At 41.3% G+C, this 20919-nt stretch overlaps 3 protein-coding genes across 5 annotated transcripts in view; 2 read left to right on the top strand and 1 right to left on the bottom strand.

The window, feature by feature from the left end:
• The first annotated feature begins 346 nt into the window (after positions 1-346).
• On the top strand, positions 347-10849 carry si:dkey-1h24.6 (T-cell-specific surface glycoprotein CD28). Its single transcript, XM_050063763.1, has 4 exons — positions 347-960; positions 3357-3692; positions 3784-3932; positions 10550-10849. Exons 1-4 carry the CDS (start codon positions 882-884, stop codon positions 10661-10663), a joined length of 678 nt encoding a protein of 225 aa, XP_049919720.1. The 5' UTR covers positions 347-881; the 3' UTR covers positions 10664-10849.
• A 144-nt stretch (positions 10850-10993) lies between these two features.
• fastkd2 (FAST kinase domains 2) lies at positions 10994-19593 on the bottom strand. Of its 2 annotated transcripts, XM_050063758.1 has the most exons (11): positions 18501-19592; positions 18306-18409; positions 18110-18218; positions 16585-16708; positions 16296-16435; positions 15711-15883; positions 15459-15622; positions 15118-15354; positions 14945-15029; positions 11873-11987; positions 10994-11797 (listed from the first exon to the last, which is right to left on the bottom strand). In XM_050063758.1, exons 1-11 carry the CDS (start codon positions 19155-19157, stop codon positions 11705-11707), a joined length of 2001 nt encoding a protein of 666 aa, XP_049919715.1. In that variant the 5' UTR covers positions 19158-19592; the 3' UTR covers positions 10994-11704. The 2 variants fall into 2 exon arrangements, with proteins under 2 accessions (XP_049919715.1, XP_049919714.1); XM_050063757.1 differs by having other exon boundaries at positions 10994-11987; positions 18501-19593.
• Positions 19594-19777: 184 nt separating this feature from the next.
• mdh1b (malate dehydrogenase 1B, NAD (soluble)) overlaps positions 19778-20919 on the top strand; it is a 4692-nt gene continuing 3550 nt past the window's right edge. For both annotated transcript variants that reach the window (XM_050063761.1, XM_050063760.1), the window contains exons 1-2: positions 19778-19850; positions 19948-20060. In XM_050063761.1, coding sequence (XP_049919718.1) covers positions 19829-19850; positions 19948-20060 — 135 coding nt within the window. In that variant the 5' untranslated portion in view covers positions 19778-19828. The remainder of the gene's footprint in view (positions 19851-19947; positions 20061-20919) is intronic.

Here is a 20919-nt window from a genome sequence, read left to right as displayed (position 1 = left end):
ACACCAGTGGAATAGGGTAACCTTATCTTATAGCTGGTATTATAATATATCGTGCCACTATCTGTACATGTGTCTTACTCAGATTATCATAAAGCATTCAGGCAGGTTCTCCGAAACATGTCTTCTTTCTCTGCCAGCCAGTGTGTGGGTTACATCTTGCTTTGGCAGTCACACACACATCAGATGAAACCTGCTTGGTGCTTATCATTGTGTTCAGTAAACCTTGACAGATGGCACACTGGGTCATTGCACTTTCTGTCACTCACTCCACTTTGAACTGGGGCTGCAGCATAGCTAAACAGCAGAGCTGGTATGGGGTACTTATCCATATTTAGTGTAGTGGACTAACCCTTAAACAAGTGCTTGCAGGTAACCAGGAGCTTTTAACTGTTTATAATCAGCAATGAAAGGTTGTTTGTGGGTTTTGTCTCCACATAATGATGCAATATTAGTAAATAGTTCATTTGACAGGAACAGATTGGTCCTGTGATGACATTTAGTCTCAATAAACACATAACCCTACATGAATAAAACACTATCAAAGGTCACAAACTCTGGGAGCGAGCGGAAACTTCAGAAGAGGAGGCGTTTTCTGTCACAGGATGTTTTCCCTCATGAGAGGATGTACGAGGTTCAGTCACTGCAGCGCCGTGGGAGTGTTTCAGTCAGAGGCACAATGAGGAGATGATGCATTACAGTCGGGGGAGCGTACGCATGCATGGAACCGGGGTTGATGATATCGGAGTACTGGATCAGATTTCTCTGCGGCACACAGTTAATGCACTTTGCTGGAGGAGCTTGACGTTCTAGGTGATGAGGGAGAGCCTCGAGGGCATCATTCTGCTGGAGGCAAATTCACACTCGCGGTGCAAAAGTTCAAGATGAGAGCTTGCTGGGTGTTCATGATCCTCCTGGGGTGCAGGTTCTCCCATGCCACCGAGTCTCAGAGCGTCTGCAAAGGTAAGCTGTGGACTTTATTGCAACACATAAACTCTAGCTTTTAGTCATTCATATACTCATAAAGATCAGTAATAACTATTAGAAGTAATTTAAAGAGATTTAACTGTACATAGGTGATTACAGTGTTTGGTTTCGTCTGTTATCACTGAGGTTAGCACCCGCAGGAGTAAGTGACACCCAACCATCAACAGGTTTGATAAATAACAGCAGTGGTGTTGTAACCAGAGGTGTGGACTTGAGTCGGAAATATCATGACTTTTGACCCCATTTGCCAAAATCAAAAAAGACTTGCAACTCGACTTGGACTTTAACACCAATGACTTGTGACTACACTTAGACTTGACTTGAATACTTAAAACCTTCCCAAAAAGCCAATTTGGGAAGAGAAAGTTTTTAATTTGGTAAATTTAATATTTTATTACTGTTGTTACAATCGCATTACATTTGGTGCATTATGACTTGTTAAGGACCCAAGACTTGAGACTTACTTGTGACTTGGAAAACAATGACTTTGCACCACCTCTGACATTTTTTAATCTTTTAAATTTCCTGTTGTTAAAATGACATTGCATTTGGTGCATCCTAACTTGTGAGGACTAAAAACTCAAAGTTTAGGACTTGACTTCGGACCTGTTAGTCTTGACTTAAGACTTGAATTGGGGCTTGAGTGCAGGGCTAGAGACTTACTTGTGACTTGCAAAACAATCACTTGGTCCCACCTCTGATTGTACCTATTCTCCGGTTAAGTTTAAAATATGTCTATCTTGACTTGGGACTTGAATTTAGAGTTCAGTCCAGGAGTTGAGACCTACTTGTGACTTGCAAAACAATGACTTGATCCCACCTTTGATTGTGACTAGTCCCCAGTTCAGTTTAGAATTGGTCTATCTTGACTTGGGACTTAAACTGGGACTTGCAAAATAATCACTTGGTCCAACATCTGATTGTAACTACTATTCGGTTAAGTGTAGAATTTGTCAATCTTGACTCGAGACTTGAATTTGGACTTGAGTGCAAAGACTAGGGACTTACTTGTGACTTGCAAAACAATGACTTGCTCCCACTTCTGACTGTAACCACTCTCCGGTTAAGTTTAGAATGAGTATTTCTTGATTTTGGACTTGTCAGTCTTGACTTGGGACTTGACTGCGAAGACTAGGGACTTTACTTGTGACTTGCAAAATAATGACTTGGTCCCACCTCTAATGGTACCTATCCTCCAGTTAAGTTTAGAATTTGTCAGTCTTGACTTGGGACCTGAATTTAGACTTGAGTGCAAAGATTAGAGACATATTTTTGACTTGTGAAACAATCACTTGGTCCCACCTTTGACTGCGACTACTCTCCAGTTAAATTTAGAATTTGTATTTCTTGACTTTGGACTTGTCAGTCTTGACTTGGGACTTGAATTGGGACTTGAGTGCAAAGACTAGGGACTTACTTATGACTTGCAAAATAATCAATCGGCCCCGCCTCTGACTGTAACTACTCTCCAGATGAGTTTAGGATTTTCCTATCGTGACTTCCGACTTGTCAGCCTTGAGTTGGGACTTGAATTGGGACTTGCAAAGACTTGAGACTTACTTGTGACTTGCAAAACAATGACTTGGTCCCACCTCTGATACAAAGTACCCTCTGGTTCATTTCAGGAACATACAATAAGTGAATATACTGTCACTTGGAGGCTGTTTATCTGTGGAGCAGTACCTCAGATGAACTCACAGTCTTAAGAACCACTGTTTACATGAACCACAGAGAGCATTCATTTCATTACTACATCACACTAAACACCACCAACACCTTGTGAGTGGCATCCGTGAGTCAGACACTGATTGACTCACAGATGCCACTCACATCGCAAATACCTGTCTTTCATGTGAAATGTGAGGTAACAGAGGTAAATGTGCTCAGATGTGCTGCTAGTGAACACATTCCACGTGGGGGCGGAGCTGCTGTGAAACGGTGAGCTTCAAAGCCTGAATTTCAGTTAAGGGGAATTAAATGCAAATAAAACAATGTGTTGCAGGAGCTGTAGCTGTGAGACGCCATTTCCTTTTCAAAGGTGTTGGTTACAGACACAGGCACGAGCATCCTGGCTGGGGTTACTGCAACAGCAAACACAATACTGTTACTCTGTTTCCTTAGTTCATGACACCTAAGAGAGCACGAAGATCCGCCATTAGACTGTGTGTGAGCAGTGCCGTACCTAACACATTCGGTGCCCGAGCTTCCTCTATCATTATTACATTATTGTGTATTTATTACAAACAAGAAGAAGACCTAATGAGCAATCAACATGAGTAAACAACTTAGCTGCCCAAGAGCTGCCACAATGTGTAAGACTAGGAATCAGAATCCAATCACCCCTTGAATCATTCCCTCATTTCTCTCTCCAGACCAGCTGAAAATTGCCTGCGTAGCCCCCGGACACAACGTGTCAGTGCCCTGTCCGAAGCTGACCACCCAAGACGTGACGTTTTACCTCCTCAAGGAAGAAGAGGTGATTTACGAGCTTGCGTGCATGCGTAACAACGCGACATCAAACTGTGAGCAGTCAAACACCGGGGTGGGTGTGGAGCTGCAGGAGAACACAGAAAACAAATCAGCCAGTTTCACGCTCACGGGCGTGAACGCCAGTAGCTATGGTATTTACAGATGTGAGGTTCACATCATGTTCCCGCCTCCCCTCAGAAAAGTGCCCAGTACTTTGAGCATCCTGGTACGTGTAAAAGGTAAATATATCTAAGAGTAAACAGGCACGTTTATAATGTTGTGTGCATATAGCCCAGTTCACTGACTGCTTCCTGAATACGTTTCCTCCAGGACACCAGTGCACAGTCAATAAAACCTGCAATATAAAGCCTGACATAAAAGATGCTCAAAAAGATGGATTCCTCTGGATCTGGATTCTGGGGATTGTAGTTCTTGGTGTCTATGGAATAATTGTCACCATCGTCGCCATCATCATCTGGGTAAGATATTCCTCCAACACATACAAACACCAGGTGAAGACAAAGTGAAGAGAGTTTGGAACTTATGTATAAAAGCAAACACAATATTTAAATGACGCAACAACAGTCATTCCTAACCAACACTTTGACTCGTTGGACTGTAGAGATATGTCACCAAACACTGTCTAAATCATGATGAAAATACTTCACCCGAGCCAATTTGGGAAGAGAAAATTAAACATATTCAGCAACATGAGAGAAGTTAAATATGACAAGACGGGACAGAAACATACAAAATTCATTCTGCTGTTGTATTAATGGTGTTATTATGCTGTGAAAATGTATCTCAGCACACTTGTTTTAGCGAATAAATGGACTTGTTTAGGACTCGAAATGCAAGGGTTGGGGTCTTGCAGGGTTTGGGACTTGACTTGGTGCTTGCCTTCTTAACCTGGGACTTGAGTGCAAAGACTTGTGATTTGGAAAAACAATGACTTGGTCCCACATCTGCTTGATTCTCACCACAGTCACTTGGAATTTGCTTGAGACTTGAGGGTTGAGACTTGAGACTTGCTTGTGACTTGCACGTGTGACTTACTCCCAGTTCTGTGATAAATATTAATGTTTCTTTATCAAGTGGACCCTCGAGTCACATGACTTGGACTCAATTCAGACTTGAGTCACAACTTTGATGACTTTAAATGAAAAAATACTTGCAAATTGACTCGGACTTTACACCAATGACTCGTGGCTTCACTTGGACTTGAGTCACACACTTTATACGCCAATTTGTAAATATAAATATTATTACTTGGTTGTTAAAATGACATTAAGTGTGTTGAAGGGTGCATCATGACTAGTTTAGGACTTGGGTCTTGTGAGTCTTGACTTGGAACTTGACTCGAGACTTGCCTCGCTTGACTTAGGACTTGTGTGCAAAGACTTGAGACGTACTTGTGACTTGTCGGCGTGGCTTTGTTTATTAACTAGCCCATGGCCCAGAAGTGTGCATTCGAGTCATATGACTTGGACTCCAGTCAGACTTGAGTCACAACTTTGATGACTTTAGACTCGACTCGATAAATTCAAAAAACACTTGCAACATGACTTGGACTTGAGTTCTTAAATGTTATTACTCTGTTGTTAAAATGGCATTATATTTGGTGAAGCGTGCATTGTGACTTGTTTAGGACTTGAACCTAAAGAGTTTAGGACTTGGGACCTGAGCAATGACGTGACTTGTCTTGCTTGACTTACAGCAGGGACTCGTATTGACATACATGATTTCAGAGGTGTGGACTCAAGTCACATGACTTGGACTCGAGTCAGACTTGAGTCACAACTTTGATGACTTTAGAGTTAACTAAAGACAAACACAAATGACTTATGACTTTACTTGGACATGTTAAAATGGCATTACATTTGGTGAAGCCTGCATTTTGACTTGTTTAGGACTTGAAATACAAAACTTTAGGACTTGGGAACTGAGCAATGACATGACTTGTCTTGCTTGACTAATAGCAGGGACTCGTATTGACATATTTGATTTCAGAGGTGTGGACTTGAGTCACAAATTTGATGACTTTAGACTCAACTTGATAAATTCAAAAAAGATTTGCAACTCGACTTGGACTTGCCTGTCTTGACTTGGGACTTGTGTGCAAAGACTTGAGACTTACTTGACTTGAACATGAGTTTTAATGTTATTGCTGTTGTTAAAATGGTATTTCATTTGGTGAAGCGAGCATTTTGACTTCTTTAGGACTTGAAACTAAAGAGTTTAGGACTTGATTCTGTACTTGCCTTTTTTGACTTGGGACTTGTGTGCAAAGACTTGAGACTTAGTTGTGACTTGTCGTTGTGCCTTTGTTTATGAATAGAATAGAATAGAATAGAATATACTTTATTGTCCCCTAGGGGAAATTTGTCGTGGACTAGAGTGCATACACCATCTGCCTTGCAGACAATAAATATACACAAATCAGCAAAGACACAGGAAATGGCAAACATACACACTCATAAGACAAACCAGACAAAATGTGAAAAACAGACAAAACACTAAGTTATTGCACAATCCCCAATATTTCCCAACCCAAGTTACTGCACAAGTTATTGCACAATCCCCAGTATTTCCCAGTCTTCACGAGCTATTTAACACTTTGATGGAATTAGGAATGAATGAGTGTTTGAAACGGTTCAGTTTGCATTTGGGAAGTCTGTGCCTTCTATGAAGAAAGACAACACGCACCACCTAAGAGTAATAAATACTTCCTGAGTACACCCAAAAAAATAAATAAATATATACAAAATATTACAGTAAAAGGACATAAAGTGCTGATATCATGGTAACCCCTCCTATATATAACAAGGCATACATTCTAGTACGGCACACAAACATGGCAGAATAAGGCATAGAATAGATCAAATGTAAATATGTCTTAATACATCTTAAACCCTATCAGGCATATTGACAGGGCAAACGGTATGAAAAACAGTGATAAACAACACTACAAGTTCCTCATTCATACCCTTCGGGCGTTCAGTTTGCAGCGTGTGGATCCAGAAGGCTTCACGTTGTAGCAGCCTTCTCTCTCTACCCCCCCTCTCTTCATAGGTCTCACTTCCTCAATGCCCTGAAATCTTAAGGAGCACACATCGTGGCCAGCAGCGTTAAAGTGTCTTGCCACAGATGATTTCTCATCTCTATTCCTGATGCTGCTCTTGTGTTCTGAGACACGAATCTTCAGTTCTCTCTTAGTCTTGCCAACATAGCATACCCCACATGGGCATTTTAAAAGACAGACAACAAATTTTACATGAGATCCTACTCTTAATGGGGTATTTACGTCCTGAATGGGACCTTTAATCGTGGCATTACAGTGAACACAACTTCGACATGGATGATTACCCTGAGGTAGAGAGGATAAAAAGTGCTGAGGACGTACAAAATAATCTGCTCTGACTAGCTGGTCTCTTAAATTTGGAGCACGTTTGTGTGCAAAAACTGGAGGCTCTTTAAATAAATGACCAACGTGTGGATCACCCGCTAGAATATACCAGTGCTGCCTCAAACTATTCTTTGTATCAGCCGAGATGTTAGAGAAGGTGGTAGCACAAACCAGACCTAGAGTTTTTGAAGGACGGGTCTTGGAGGTCAATAAAGATCTCCTGTCAATTTGTCTCACCCTGAGCATACACGCATCAGTGCTACAAATTCTTCTGACCCTTAAGAGCTGACTAAAAGGGAGACCTTTTTTAAGGGCAGGTGGATGGAAGCTGGTGTAATCAAGGTAGCTGTTAGTATCAGTCTTTTTCCTATAAACGCTAGTGCTCAGTAGCTCATTTCTAGCAACCATGACATCAAGAAAAGGAATAGACTCATTGTTAAATTCAAGAGAAAACTTAATGGATGGCATCCTTGTGTTAATGTAACTTCTAAACTCTTCAAGTCGAGCTGTAGTACCCGAAAAAATAAAGAAAATATCATCAATATAGCTGTAGTACCCGAAAAAATAAAGAAAATATCATCAATATAACGATACCAACACTTCAGAAGGTGGAGAAAAGGATTATTATTGTACACAAATTCCTCCTCGAAACTCCCCATGAAAAGATTACTGTAATTAGGCGAACACGCCGACCCCATAGCTACGCCTTGGCACTGCAAATAGTAAGCGTCGTCAGACTTAAAGTCATTTCTGTTCAGGATGAGTTCAGCCATGCTGACCAAAAAATCAGTGGGAGGAATCTGAGTCTCTCTCTGGTCCAAGTGCTTCTAAGCCTTCAGCGTGTGGTACGTTAGTGTACAAGTTCGTGCCGTCCCTGGTACATAAAAAGTCTTCCTTTTGTTGATTTTGCAAAGACCCAGCTTTGTTGAGGGAATCTGTAGCGTCTTTAACAAATGAAGGCAGGTGAAAAGCAAGATCCTTTATATGTAGGTCGATGTATTTGGATATAGGTTCAGTCAGGGATTGTGTACCAGCTACAATAGGATGTCCGGGTACAGGCTCAACACAACTTTTGTGAATTTTTGGGAGAGTCAGTCAGGGGCCTGCTAGACAGATTGATCACCGTTGTGCCACTGTCTGGGATGTGGTGTCTCCGGCTGGAGCGGTGTCGTCTCCCGCCCCTCCTGGTCTGCCGCCTCGAGTCACGCTGCTCATATGGTGCCGTTCCCCGGGTCCCCGTAAAAAAAGCCGCATCTGGCTGTTGGTCGAAGATGCATCACTGCCGGACCCTCCGGATGATGGCAAACCCGGGTCCCTTGGGCCTCTGTGCTGGCGTCTGAAATGAGTGGTTTGGCCGTCTGACGTCATCCATGAGTATACTCGGCCATTTTTGTAGTCCATGATGTCTCTGCGGTACTTCTCAACCTTCGTCTCAGTCAGCTTTTTCTCATAAGAGTCTCTCGAGTCAGTACATCGTTTAAGCACCTCCTGCACTTGGAGCGACTCGAGTTTTTTTTTTTTCATTTCTTCTCGCATAACATCAATCTCAGCACGGATCTTAGCACGTTCACTGTCCGCGTTTTTAATCAGCAGTAACATGAGATCGAAGGAACATTTCTTTTTGCATACGTGGCTGAAAAGTGACTGAATTTTGAGGGGATCAACTACTAACCTTGAACCAGGGTCGGCAGATGTAATTGACTGTAGTGCATTATTGCATTCCAAAGAGAAGTCCTGTGTATCAAACCTGAGAAAGAAATCACTGAGTTCATTTGCTTTACTCAGCTCATCACGTTATGAGGCACTTCCTGTGTGTTGTCATGTTGGTAGCAGCTTTAATGGAGACCCAGAGTTTTTTAGAATCCATAGAGGCAACGTTCTGTTCAGTGACATCCCTGTGCTTCCTTCTTGCCTCCCTTAACAACTGATTTCGCTCCTTTTGCACTGATTTTAACCCCATCCAGTCATGATTCCTAAAAGCCATTTTTTTCCGGTTAATACAGTCCTTTAATTCTCTGGTGATATATGGCTTGTTGTCAGGATAGAGTGTGATAACTTTTTTGGTAGCCACACAATCCACACAGAATTTAATATACTCTGTAATAGTTTCAGTGGCTTCATCAATACACAAACCATGAAAAATGTCCCAGTCTGTACAGAGGAACGAGCCCTTCAGAGTCTCTGTACTCGACTTGAACTTGGACATGAGTTTTAATGTCATTACTCTGTTGTTAAATGGCATTACATTTGGTGAAGCCTGCATTTTGACTTGTTTAGGACTTGAAACTCAAGAGTTTAGGACTTGGGACCTGAGCAATGACATGACTTGTCTTGCTTGACTTACAGCAGGGACTCGTATTGACATACATGATTTCAGAGGTGTGGGCTTGAGTCACAAATTTGATGACTTTAGACAACTTGATAAATTAAAAAAAGACTCACAACTGAACTCTGACTTTCCTGTCTTGACTTGGGACTTGTGTGCAAAGACTTGAGACTTACTTGTGACTTGTGGTTGTGGCTTTGTTAATAAACTGTGCAAAGACTTGCAAAACAATGACTTACACCCATCTCTGTGATATAATTAATGTTTGTTTGTTAACTTGCCCCTGGCTAAAAGGTGTGGACTCGAGTCACATGACTTGGACTCGAGTCAGACTTGAGTCACAACTTTGATGACTTTAGACTCAACTTGACTTGAACATGAGTTTTAATGTTATTACTCTGTTGTTAAATGGCATTACATTTGGCAAAGTGTGCATTTTGACTTGTTTAGGACTTGAAACTCAAGAGTTTAGGACTTGGGACTTGACTTATTAGCTGCCCCCTGGCTAAAAGGTGTGGATTCGAGTCACATGATTTGGACTCGAGTCAGACTTGAGTCACAACTCTGATGACATTAGACTTGACTTGAACTTGGACATGAGTTTTAATGTTATTACTCTGTTGTTAAAATGGCATTACATTTGGTGAAGCGTGCATTTTGACTTGTTTAGGACTTGGGACCGGAGCAGTGACATGACTTGTCTTGCTTGACTTACAGCAGGGACTCGAATTGACATACACAATTTCAGAGGTGTGGACTTGAGTCACAAATTTGATGACTTTAGACTCGACTTGATAAATTAAAAAAAGACTCACAACTCGACTTGGACTTGCATGTCTTGACTTGGACTTGTGAGCAAAGACTTGAGACTTGCTTGTGACTTGTCGTTGTGGCTTTGGTTATGAACTGTGCAAAGACTTGCACCCACCTCTGTGATATTATAAATGTTTGTTTATTAACTGGCCCCTGGCTTAAAGGTGTAGACTAGAGTCACATGACTTAAACTCGAGTCAGACTTGAGTCACAACTTTGATGACTTGAGAGTTAACTTGACTTGAACTTGGACATGAGTTCTTAAATGTCATTACTCTGTTGTTAAAATGGCATTACATTTGGTAAAGCGTGCATTAAGACGTGTTTAGGACTTGAAACTCAAGAGTTTAGGACTTGGGACTTGCCTGTCTTGACTAGGGACTTGTGTGCAAAGACTTGCAAAACATTGACTTGGTCTCACTGCCTTAGCCTGAAAGTTTGCAAAAGTGTCCCCTGCGCACAACAAGTTGAGAGTCCGTGCAGTCCGTGACACACTATGACCCTCGGACCTTCACAGACTTGCTGTTTAACTGTCTTCACGTGTCTTACAGGCCAAGTGGCGGCAGTCAGATTCCCAGTGTGACTACATGAACACCAAACCCAAGGCCACCAGGGACCGCAAGAAGAAAAGGGGGGTTCAAATCCCTATACCGCGACACTTCTGACGAGCGGTGCATCATGTGACTGTGTGCACAGCTGTCCTGTCAGTCGTAGCAGCTCGCCATGAACAGGACATCATTGTTTGTTTGGTCGATTTCGTTGTCAGTACTACTTGTTTTGTGTCGACGCAGCAAAAGTAGCAGTTCCTCCTAGAGTTGTGGTTGTGTAAAATAAAGAAATAACGCACCCAGCTTCCTGTTTCACTCACTGTCTCTGGTTGTCACACACAGATCTATAGCTGGAACCCCTCTGTGGTCGAAACACAGTGGTGTCTGAATGAGGGGATCTAACCACATTCACAGGGTACGCCCGCTGCGTGGTGCTCTTTGAATCATAGCAGACCGCAAAGTTCAGACAAGAAAAGCCGTTACGGCCTTCTGTGAACACTGGAGCAAAAGATTTAAATATCACGCCGATTAACATCACACATCTCTTTCCAGTCTGTGCGCTTTTTTCTGAGAAACATGAAACATCACATGGTGTTTTTCGGAGCGTTAACATCATGGAGGCTGATGAGAGGCAGATACACAAAGAGGAGAGGCACACACTTCAAACAATAACAATCTACACCATTTCCTGTCTTCCTCCCTCTGCTGTTTTTTTCCTGCGCCGTGCTTTCTGCAGACGTGGCTGCTTCAAAGGGACTCTACCTTTACCTTGCTCACCTTGCACTTTCTGTGCGCAGTTATTGGAAGTGCACACGCTGCTTTTATTGGTTTCATTCAGCGACGTGGTTCTTACTCATCAACTGCCACAAGCTTCAGCAAGATTAACATGTTTCTGAGCTTTTTGGGACCGGTGATTAAAAACAAGCGATTAAACCTTTCTTTCATCCCCCACAGTCACTCCTCCAACGACTCTTCTACAAACACAAAGAGAAGATCACTCTCTCTTCACTTCAACTTATCCACACCGTTTTCATTGAAATATTTTAGTATATTTATTCCTTCTTAATTATGTACAAAGCTTCCAATGTGTCCATGATGACTGCACAGATTAAGAACACTGAACCAGATAGGGTTCTTGGCACCCGTCTGACACTGTCCTCAAGGTCCCAGCTGCTCTGCTTGCTGGTGTTCTGGAAAAACCCGTTCCCTGAGGAACTCCTCCGACGCAGACTGCAGCTCCTGCTCCGTTACCTGGAAGAACAGGATCAGGATCAGTATCAGTAACTGCTCAGCCAAACTCAAACTGTGATCATGTCCGAGTCTCACCAAGACAGGGTCGTATCCCAGGATCTTCAGATGGCGAATCTTGACAGCCAGAGGGCCGCGGGGAGTGGACGTACCGTAGCAGAATCCAGAGTGAGGTTCGCAAAGTACTGCAATTCTAGGACGTGAAGACAGGGAGTGTCTCGGTTTTAAAAAGGTCAAAATTTGAATTCAGGTACAGGCATGACAGGGTGAAAGTACTGGTTTAGCTATAAGACGAAAACCTGAAACCTAAAAAATAGGCTGTGACTTTCTTCAGACAATGCTGTGCTTGGAGTATTTTGCACCTCTAACATTTAACTGAAGAAGGGTTGTTATAGTTTGGGATTAATTCTATTCTGTTAATTAGATTTTCAGTGTTTTCTGCCTCAAACTGGTTTTCCTAAAGAATGCAAATAAGATTGACCTCCCTGACAGCTCACAGGAGAATCCTCCTTTTATAGCAACAGCAAACACCATCTCTCTCGTCTTGGTTACGTGATACAATATCTTTCCCAGACCTGGAGAAGATAAAGTTCTCACTGCAGCCGGGTTCATCTGCAAAGTTCTTAAATCATCCTGTCTCTCCTCAGAGTAGTTGGTTGATATCGTCAGTCCTGATCCTGGGTCCTCAAAGTTACTGCAGAGGGGCTGCTGAATTATTGTTTGATGGTTTTGATCAGCACAGGGGTCCTTGGCCTGAAAACCATTGAAGACCTCTGACTGCGAGGGTGAATATCACTTCAGATCTTGGTGATCATCATCTTTCCATTGAAACATCTCAGAAACAGTTCAAAGATTAGATCATTTCTTTCTGTCATCAGTTTCCATTGATGACTGGAAACTGTCACCAATGATTTCATAAGTTCTCGATTAGACGACTGTAATTCCTCACTGTGGCATCAGTTATGAATACTTCTACCACCTTCTGCTCAACCAAAATTCTGCTGCCACGGTTTTGACTTTTACTTTTTGTTAAGATTATTGATTGATTCACAAAGGTGATAGATCCTTTGCAGTCAAAGCTTCTAGACTTTGGATGACCTGTCTGAGGAGATCAGGGCCACAAACTCTGTCTCGTCTTTCAAATCACTGACAATGTTTTAGGCCTTCTTAATTCATCTTACCCTGTTTTTACTGTGTGCCTAATGTTTGGCTTTTAGTTCATTTCATTTTCTCTGTTTTTTTGCATCTGTGCTTTGAAAGGTGCTGTATAAATAAAGTTTATTCTTATTATCAAGATCTTGTATAACACAACATATCTTGCCTTTCATCTATTATTCTTTGTAGATTTTTAATTATCATTTATTATTGGTTTCCTTATTTTATTTTATTTTATAAGTGATGTATTTTTATGTGTATAGATATACATGTGAATATTGGGGTGAGAATGTGAGCTGTACCATACAGCACTACAAACTGTGGTGAGCGAGCTCACAGGGGAAAAGGGTGGAGTGGGGTTTAGGTAACGGACGTTTGGGGCCTAATGAGTTCAATATATAAAACATCTTTTGTGATGCTAATATTTATTGCAATAAAATAAAAAAAAGAAATCTATTAGTTACAGCACTAATTGACTGATTTAAAGGCAGAACTTCCAAAATTCAGACAAAAAATCTGTGTGCAGTGGCGACAAAAAGAGAGTGAGAGAGATGACTATGTATGTTGTATGAAATTAAATGACTTTAGATGTACACACTGAATAAAACAGTTATAAAAGTAAATGTAAAGTTTTATCTAAATTAAATCAAATCAAATCAAATTAAATTAGAGTTAACTAAATTAAATTAAATCAATTAAATTAAATTAAATTAAATTAGGGGCGTCGGTGGCTTAGTGGTAGAGCAGGCGCCCCATGTACAAGGCTGTTGCCGCAGCAGCCCGGGTTCGACTCCAGCCTGTGGCCCTTTGCTGCATGTCACTCCCCCCCCCTCTCTCTCCCCCTTTCACACTTACCTGTCCTGTCCAATAAAGGAAAAATGCCCTAAAAAATATCTTTAAATTTTTTTTTTAAATTAAATTAAATCAATTAAATTAAATTAAACTTAATTTAACCTAAAGGAAATTCTTGTGCCAGAGAATGCTTCAAATTACAGAAACACAAATTATGTGCCAGAGAATGCTTCAAATTACAGAAACACAAATTAAAGTAACAACAATTAACATTCAAAAACCAGTAACAACCAGTGGTTTCCCCAGATCAGGGTCACACACTTTTTAGTGGTAACAAAAGAGAGTGAGAGAGATGACTATGTATGTTGTATGAAATTAAATGACTTTAGATGTGCACATTGAATAAAACAGTTAAAAAAAGTAAAGTTTTATCCAAATTAAATTAAATTAAACTAAACTAAATTAACTCAAATCAATTAGATTAATTAAATTAAATTAGATTTAACTAAATCAAATCAAATCAAATTAGAGTTAACTAAATTAAATTAAATCAATTAAATTAAATTAAATTAAATTAAATTAAATTAAATTAAATTAAACTTTATTTAACCTGAAGGATGCTTCAGGTTGTGCCAGAGAATGCTTCAAATTACAGAAACACAAATTAAAGTAACAACAATTAACATTCAAAAACCAGTAACAACCAGTGGTTTCCCCAGATCAGGGTCACACACTGGGCCTGGTTTTTAAACAACAGAGCATTAAACTAATTAAATTTCTTAATCTAAATGTTCTATTGTATTATTAGAATTAAATAATTTCAAAAGTTTTAAATAAACTAGATGTGGACGACACAACTTCATGAAATATCAAAACTTACATAAAAGTTTATTTCTGTTTCTGTTTAAGCTTCATTAATGCATCATTTTTGACCATGTCTTAAGTTGTGTACTGTTTTGTTTCTCAGTAGAGAACGAGCTAATTTCAGTACAGGTGAGTTATACGTGCTTTGTTGCATGCAAAGTTGTGGAATCAGATGTTTGATTTACGCAATAACAGCATGCGTCAATGCCCGACATTGTCAGAACACAATGCCCAAACATCCTCTCCACCTGCTGTCACATCTAAACACTCCATCAAACATGACATAAGCACATTAAACCAAAAACAACAGTCTGGTGACTATGGGTGTTATTGTCTTACCTTTGACTGCTCTCTGCTGGAGAACACTCTCCTCCTGCACTTGTTGCAGAGGTTTGGTTTTGCAGAGGTTTGGTTATCACAGCATCTGAGAGTCGACACACAGAAAACAAAAGTGCTTGCTCGCGTCACAATTTCAAAACTTTAACTTCTCTCCTCCAATATTCTGTCTTTACCTATGAGGTAGAAGTTCTCCACCGTCACCATTTCCTGCAGCGTTGTGTCTGCCTGGTCTCCCAACACACGCCGCAGGCCCTCTGAGAGATTCAGGTTCACTGATGATCTGCTGGGGACCGGGTCTCCCGGGACAGATGGAGGGAGTGTCAGGGGCTGAGGGAGCAGAGGACACTCAAGACGGAGGCACAAGTTCACCGTCTGGAACATTTTCTCCTGGTTTGGGAGAAACCTGGGTACTGAGGAGAAAGAGGGAAAACATTAACAAAGAGCAAGGGGAATTAAAGATAAAAGAAGTGGCAGATGAAGACGGGAAAGGCTGAGAGGAGATTCATTGTATCACCTGTGGTGTTAAACTTCTCCAGTGTGCTGCTCTGCAGGAGAAGCTCCAGTGGTGCCGAGGGGAAGTGGCCCAGCAGACACATGTGATACACAACCTTTAACAACTCAAACCCAGACATCTTGGGCAGATAGGAGTCCAGAGCCGTGCTGAGACTATCCAGGAACCTGGAACAGCAACATCGAACCCAACAAGGACATCAAGCCTGGAAACCAATAGTCTTGTAACTTAAATGGAGGAACACAAGCGACCTACTGTTGCCTTTGGTGCTGCAGGTCATAGTTAAGATTGGAGTACACTTTGAGGACACAGAGGAGGTCTTGAAGTGTCAGAGCGTCCGGACTGGTGATCACCTTCTCGGCATATGCCTCCATTAATGCAGCGGGACAGAAGGTGAGGTTCTCGAACACAGACAGGAAGAGGATCACCTGAGCAGGAGGAGGGAAAAGAAAAAGACAAGAGTCTTACTAATCTGTTGACATGGCGAATCAAAATGAGTATTCCACAAATATTCCGGCTTATTTTTAAATCACAGACATGGAATACAATAAGTATGTTTTCTTTAGTGTATTAAGTGAGAATCGTCGTGCTTTTGCAACCTTAGAAGGGGGCAGATCCTTGTAAAGACCTCCTGAACAACGAATACGAAAGGAATTCTAATCAAGGGAAGATTCAGCTGGTTGCAATGTGCAATCCTCACCACTAGATGCCACTAAATCCCCCGACATCTTACACGCTGTTCCTTTAACTATCATAATTATAGCACTAACACATAAAGATTACTTACATCGTCTAAATGACTAAATGAACAAACAAAACAACAGTAGTCTGCTGCAGCACCTGTTTTTTAGTCCATATGTCTATAGTAGAGGCAACGTAGTCTGAAATTCCAGTGAACAGATCAATGTCTCTGTAGTGTAGCTGCCTACAGGACTGCAGGACTACATATAATTTGTTGAAGGGGGTTCCATGGAGGTTTTCTACCAGAGAGAACAGACGTGGAAAAAGAGTCAAAGAGGGATAGCAGGTTGGTAATAAGAAATCAATATATCACATTTAAATTAGACAATAATTCAAAGTATTCAAGGATAGAATTGCTATAATTCAAAACTAACACTAACTTTTTTACCTTGAAATGTCTTACTGCAGACTTCCAGCAGGGGTTTGGAGTAGAAGTCCATTACAGCCATAGTGGAGATCATGTAATGGGTGTTGGGAAGGCTGAACTGGTCTTTCATCGACAGAGCTTTTCTCTGGAAGAGGCAGTGTACAGAGTGAGTGTCAACGTGGAATGGATTCAGTTACAGCTGAACACTAGAATCACCGCCTCTCGGTTGTATGCCTCCGCGCACCGGTTAAGTTGCAGTGACAGACTAGATCTATAATGTCTGTGAAAACATGGATGCTTCACACACATCTTCCGCCGGCAGCACGGAGATCTATACAATCAGCACGGTTTCAAAGTGGACACCAGAGATTAGCGTCACCAATTCAGTGCCAGAAAAGTGTTTTTGCATAATGTTATGTTGTCACAGTGAAGCTGACCTTTGATCTTTTGGATATAAAATGTCATAACCTCGTAAATTTTATCCTATTAGACATTTGAATGAAACTTTGTCTTAATTAGTGTATGAATTCTTGAGTTAAGGCCAAAAAAAGTTTTGTGAGATCACAGTGACCTTGACCTTTGGCCTCCGACTTCTAATCGGTTCATCATTGAGTCTAAGTGGACGTTTGTGCCAAATTTGAGGATATTCCCTCAAGGCCTTCTTGAGATATTGTGTTCACAATTATGAGACAGAGGCAAGATCACAGTGACCTTGACCTTGGACCTTAGATTTGGACACCCAAATCTAATCACGTCATCACTGTGCAGTCCATTTGGACGTTTGTGCTAAATTTGAGGATATTCCCTCAAGGCCTTCTTGAGGTATTGTGTTCACAAGAATGAGGCAGAAGCAAGGTCACAGTGACCTTGACCTTGGACCTTTGACCACCCAGATCGAATCATGTCATCATTGTGCAGTCAACTGGACGTTTGTGCCAAATTTGAGGATATTCCTCAAGGCCTTCATGATATATTGTGTTCACAAGAATGAGACGGAAGCAAGGTCACAGTGACCTTGACCTTGGACATTTGACCACCAAAATCTAATCACGCCATCACTGTGCAGTCCATTTGGATGTTTGTGCCAACTTTGAGGATATTCCCTCAAGGCCTTCTTGATATATTATGTTCACAAGAATGAGACGGAAGCAAGGTCACAGTGATCTTGACCTTGGACATTTGACCACCAAAACCTAATCACGTCATCACTGTGCAGTCCATTAGGATGTTTGTGCCAACTCTGAAGAAACTCCTCAGATGTTCTGAGTATTATGTTCATGTTTATAGGATGGATACAAGGCCACAGTGACCTTGACCTTTGACCACCAAAATCTAATCAGTTTGTTGTTGAGTCCAAATGGATGTTTGTGCCAAATGTTGAGATATTCCCTCAAGGTATTTTTGAGATATCACATTCACGAGAATAAGTCAGACAACCTCACAGTGACCTTGGCCTTTCACCTACGACCACCAAAGTTGATTCAGTTCATCCCTGAGTCCAAGTGGACATTTTTCATAACGTCAGAACCAAGACGCATAAACCAACCTCCAGTTTCTGCTTGAGGTCCAGTGGGACATTTTTCCCCATAATGCGCATCATGGTCTGGAGAGCCTTTACATTCTTGATCCTGGGAAGACGGGCCTCGACTACCAACCTAGGACAAAGCAACGTTAAGAATCAATACAGTGATTATAGGTTTATTTTCTGCACCAATTCTAAGCCGTATGCATAATTTCCTAACCTCATGCCATCCTTTAGTGCGAGGACATTGGGACAGTTCTCCATATGTTCCAGACCGGAGGCCAAGACGGACAGGGCCTTCTCATCAAAGTCATTCAGATTCTCCTGGTAGCGAACAACAAAAATGTATTTGGATAAACAACAAAACAAAATGAAAACATATTTTCTTGGTGGCTGACACTCTGTGACTGCCTACCTGACAGGCTCGGAGGAACGTCTGGACCACGCGGCTATGTTGGGGAACACCCAGATTGACCATACACAGCAGAGAAAAAGCCACATCCTCATTGGACATGTGCCCCGCTCCCTTCATGGCCAATTGCAGTAGCTTGTCAAAAGCAGGATGCTCGGACATAAGCTGCAGCTCGTAGCGTCGCTGCTCTTCTGCCATCTTCTTCGTGGTGGACCACATCTGGGTCAGGCAGTTGCTGACCTGTCGAAACGTGGGTGCGTATTGACAGGTGAGGTCTAAAACGTCCGATGGGGAGGCACAGCTTTCCAGATGGTCAATGAAGGGCGACCACCTCCGCGTCTGCCTTGAGGCCTTCTCGTCAGATTGGATCTCAGCGGGCAGCGAAGACTGTGACAGTGAAGATGAAGGATGCTGCTCCTTGTCGTCCAAGTCGTCACTGTGGATTCTACCCTGTGAGTAAAACCTCACCGAACTAACAAGACTCTTATCTAAGCATGTCTGCTGTCTTGTGCTCCAGATGTGGGCTAACTGTTGACTAGAATAGGATATGTCTTCTTTGACTGATGATGTCACCAGGAAACTGCGCTGTTGCCATAGAGATCTGCGGCTGCAATAACTCAGGACCCGTTTCATGGCTCCCACTGTCACCCAGACAGACATTGTTCTCTAACAACTCAGGGGACGTTATAAAGGTTGAAAATGGATATACCGGAAGTTAACAATTATCCGACTGTTTCCACTTAACATTCTTGGCCACATATGCTGTTACAATATGTACTTAGTTAGTATAAATAACGTATTAAAGTACTTTAACTAAGCTGTCAACAAGGTCACCAAACTGCCCCTTCAAGTAACAGAAACACTGGCTAGCTCACGTTAGCTAAGGTTAGCTAGCTGATGCCTCCCTACCTTATTACTCCACTCGTACAAATAACTGTCCCATGGAAACACATGGCACGTGCTAGAGAGTGTAATATCTCACATTAGAGGTTGTTTAGCGAAGATACACAGAGCTAGGTGACATTAAAACGGTAGAAAGTCCAGTTCATGTTAGCTAGTGCTCGCATGCGCTGCTACTCCGTGCTGTGTGCGCCGCCATATTTAGTCCGCCCGTCAACATGGTACGCCACCGTACTGCCGAAATATAATAAATAATGGTCATTGTGAATGTAAAATGTGTTGTACATAACATTTATCGAAGTTAAATAGACCACAGTCATTATAACGCGTCGTGTTTTTCCCCGCTTGCTATATTTTGTTGGGTGTTTCTACACGGACTCTAATACGCGCAACACCCACGGTCTCCTAGCAACCAACGCCGTCCGGATACAATGGCAAAATTTGTGCTCTCTGGTAAAGTTAATTAAGTAATTTATGTATTTATTTCTATCATATAGCATGTTGTATGTAAAAATATCGCAATTCTAATTTCCGGTTTTAACCCCGTCAGGACAAACAGACTGTCCACATTACGCCAAAGCAGAACTATTAGCAGACAGTCTGCAGCGATCTCTGCCTAACTTTAGGATCCAAAAGATCTCCATCCTCCCTCATGAATGGAAGGTAATCTTCTATAATCTTCTTCTTACATACAGGGAAAAGACAAAATTAAAGAAAAGAAAAGAGGAAAATAAATAAATAAGAAAAACATATCAAATGTAATATAAATCCAGAAAAATGTATCATCCACCATGAGACTTCCTCAGTTGATTACTCACAATTATTTTTTTACTTCACAAGATTTCTGAAATGTCTGGATATCTGCTTTTATCACTCCATATATCAGAAAATACTGTCAACAGCTATAGAAAGTTTTTGACTATAATATTCTATAGATCAGGCTGTGAATGATAGAAGTATAAACCCCTCGGTAAAAAGAGAATAAAATAAATAAATACGAGTGGAAAGTTTAGTGAATGTAAGTGCTACTGAAGTGGAGATCTCTGGCTCAGAGTATGAGATAAAAAATCATTTTGCCAAAGACAGCCTTTAATATATATGAACAGTAATAAAGAATACATAAAATGAAATACATATTAAGACAATAGATAAGACACTAGGGTAAAAATTCTAACTAACGATATCACCATGGATGGATGACTGAACGGGCCTACAGGGCATGTAACATGTACTGACCTGGAAAAGACTTAAAGTGACCACAAAGAGACACAAAAAGGCCATAAAGAGATGCAAAGAAACTACAAAAAGACACAAAATAAGTACAAAACTAGGCAAGACAGCCACAAAGAGACACAAAATGAGTTAACAGCAGCACAAAACAACCAAGAAGACATCAAATTACTTCAAAGAGATGCAAAATAACTACAAAAATGGACAAGAAGATCACAAAGAAACACAAAACAACCACAAGCAGACACAAAAGGAGTAAAATACAGCACAAAACAACCCAAAAAGACATCGA

The sequence above is a fragment of the Epinephelus moara genome, chromosome 15, assembly GCF_006386435.1.
Source record: "Epinephelus moara isolate mb chromosome 15, YSFRI_EMoa_1.0, whole genome shotgun sequence".
Taxonomy (NCBI): Eukaryota; Metazoa; Chordata; class Actinopteri; order Perciformes; family Serranidae; genus Epinephelus; species Epinephelus moara.
The sequence above is the reverse complement of the archived record's forward strand: the minus strand, read 5'-3'. Positions and strand labels throughout refer to the sequence as shown.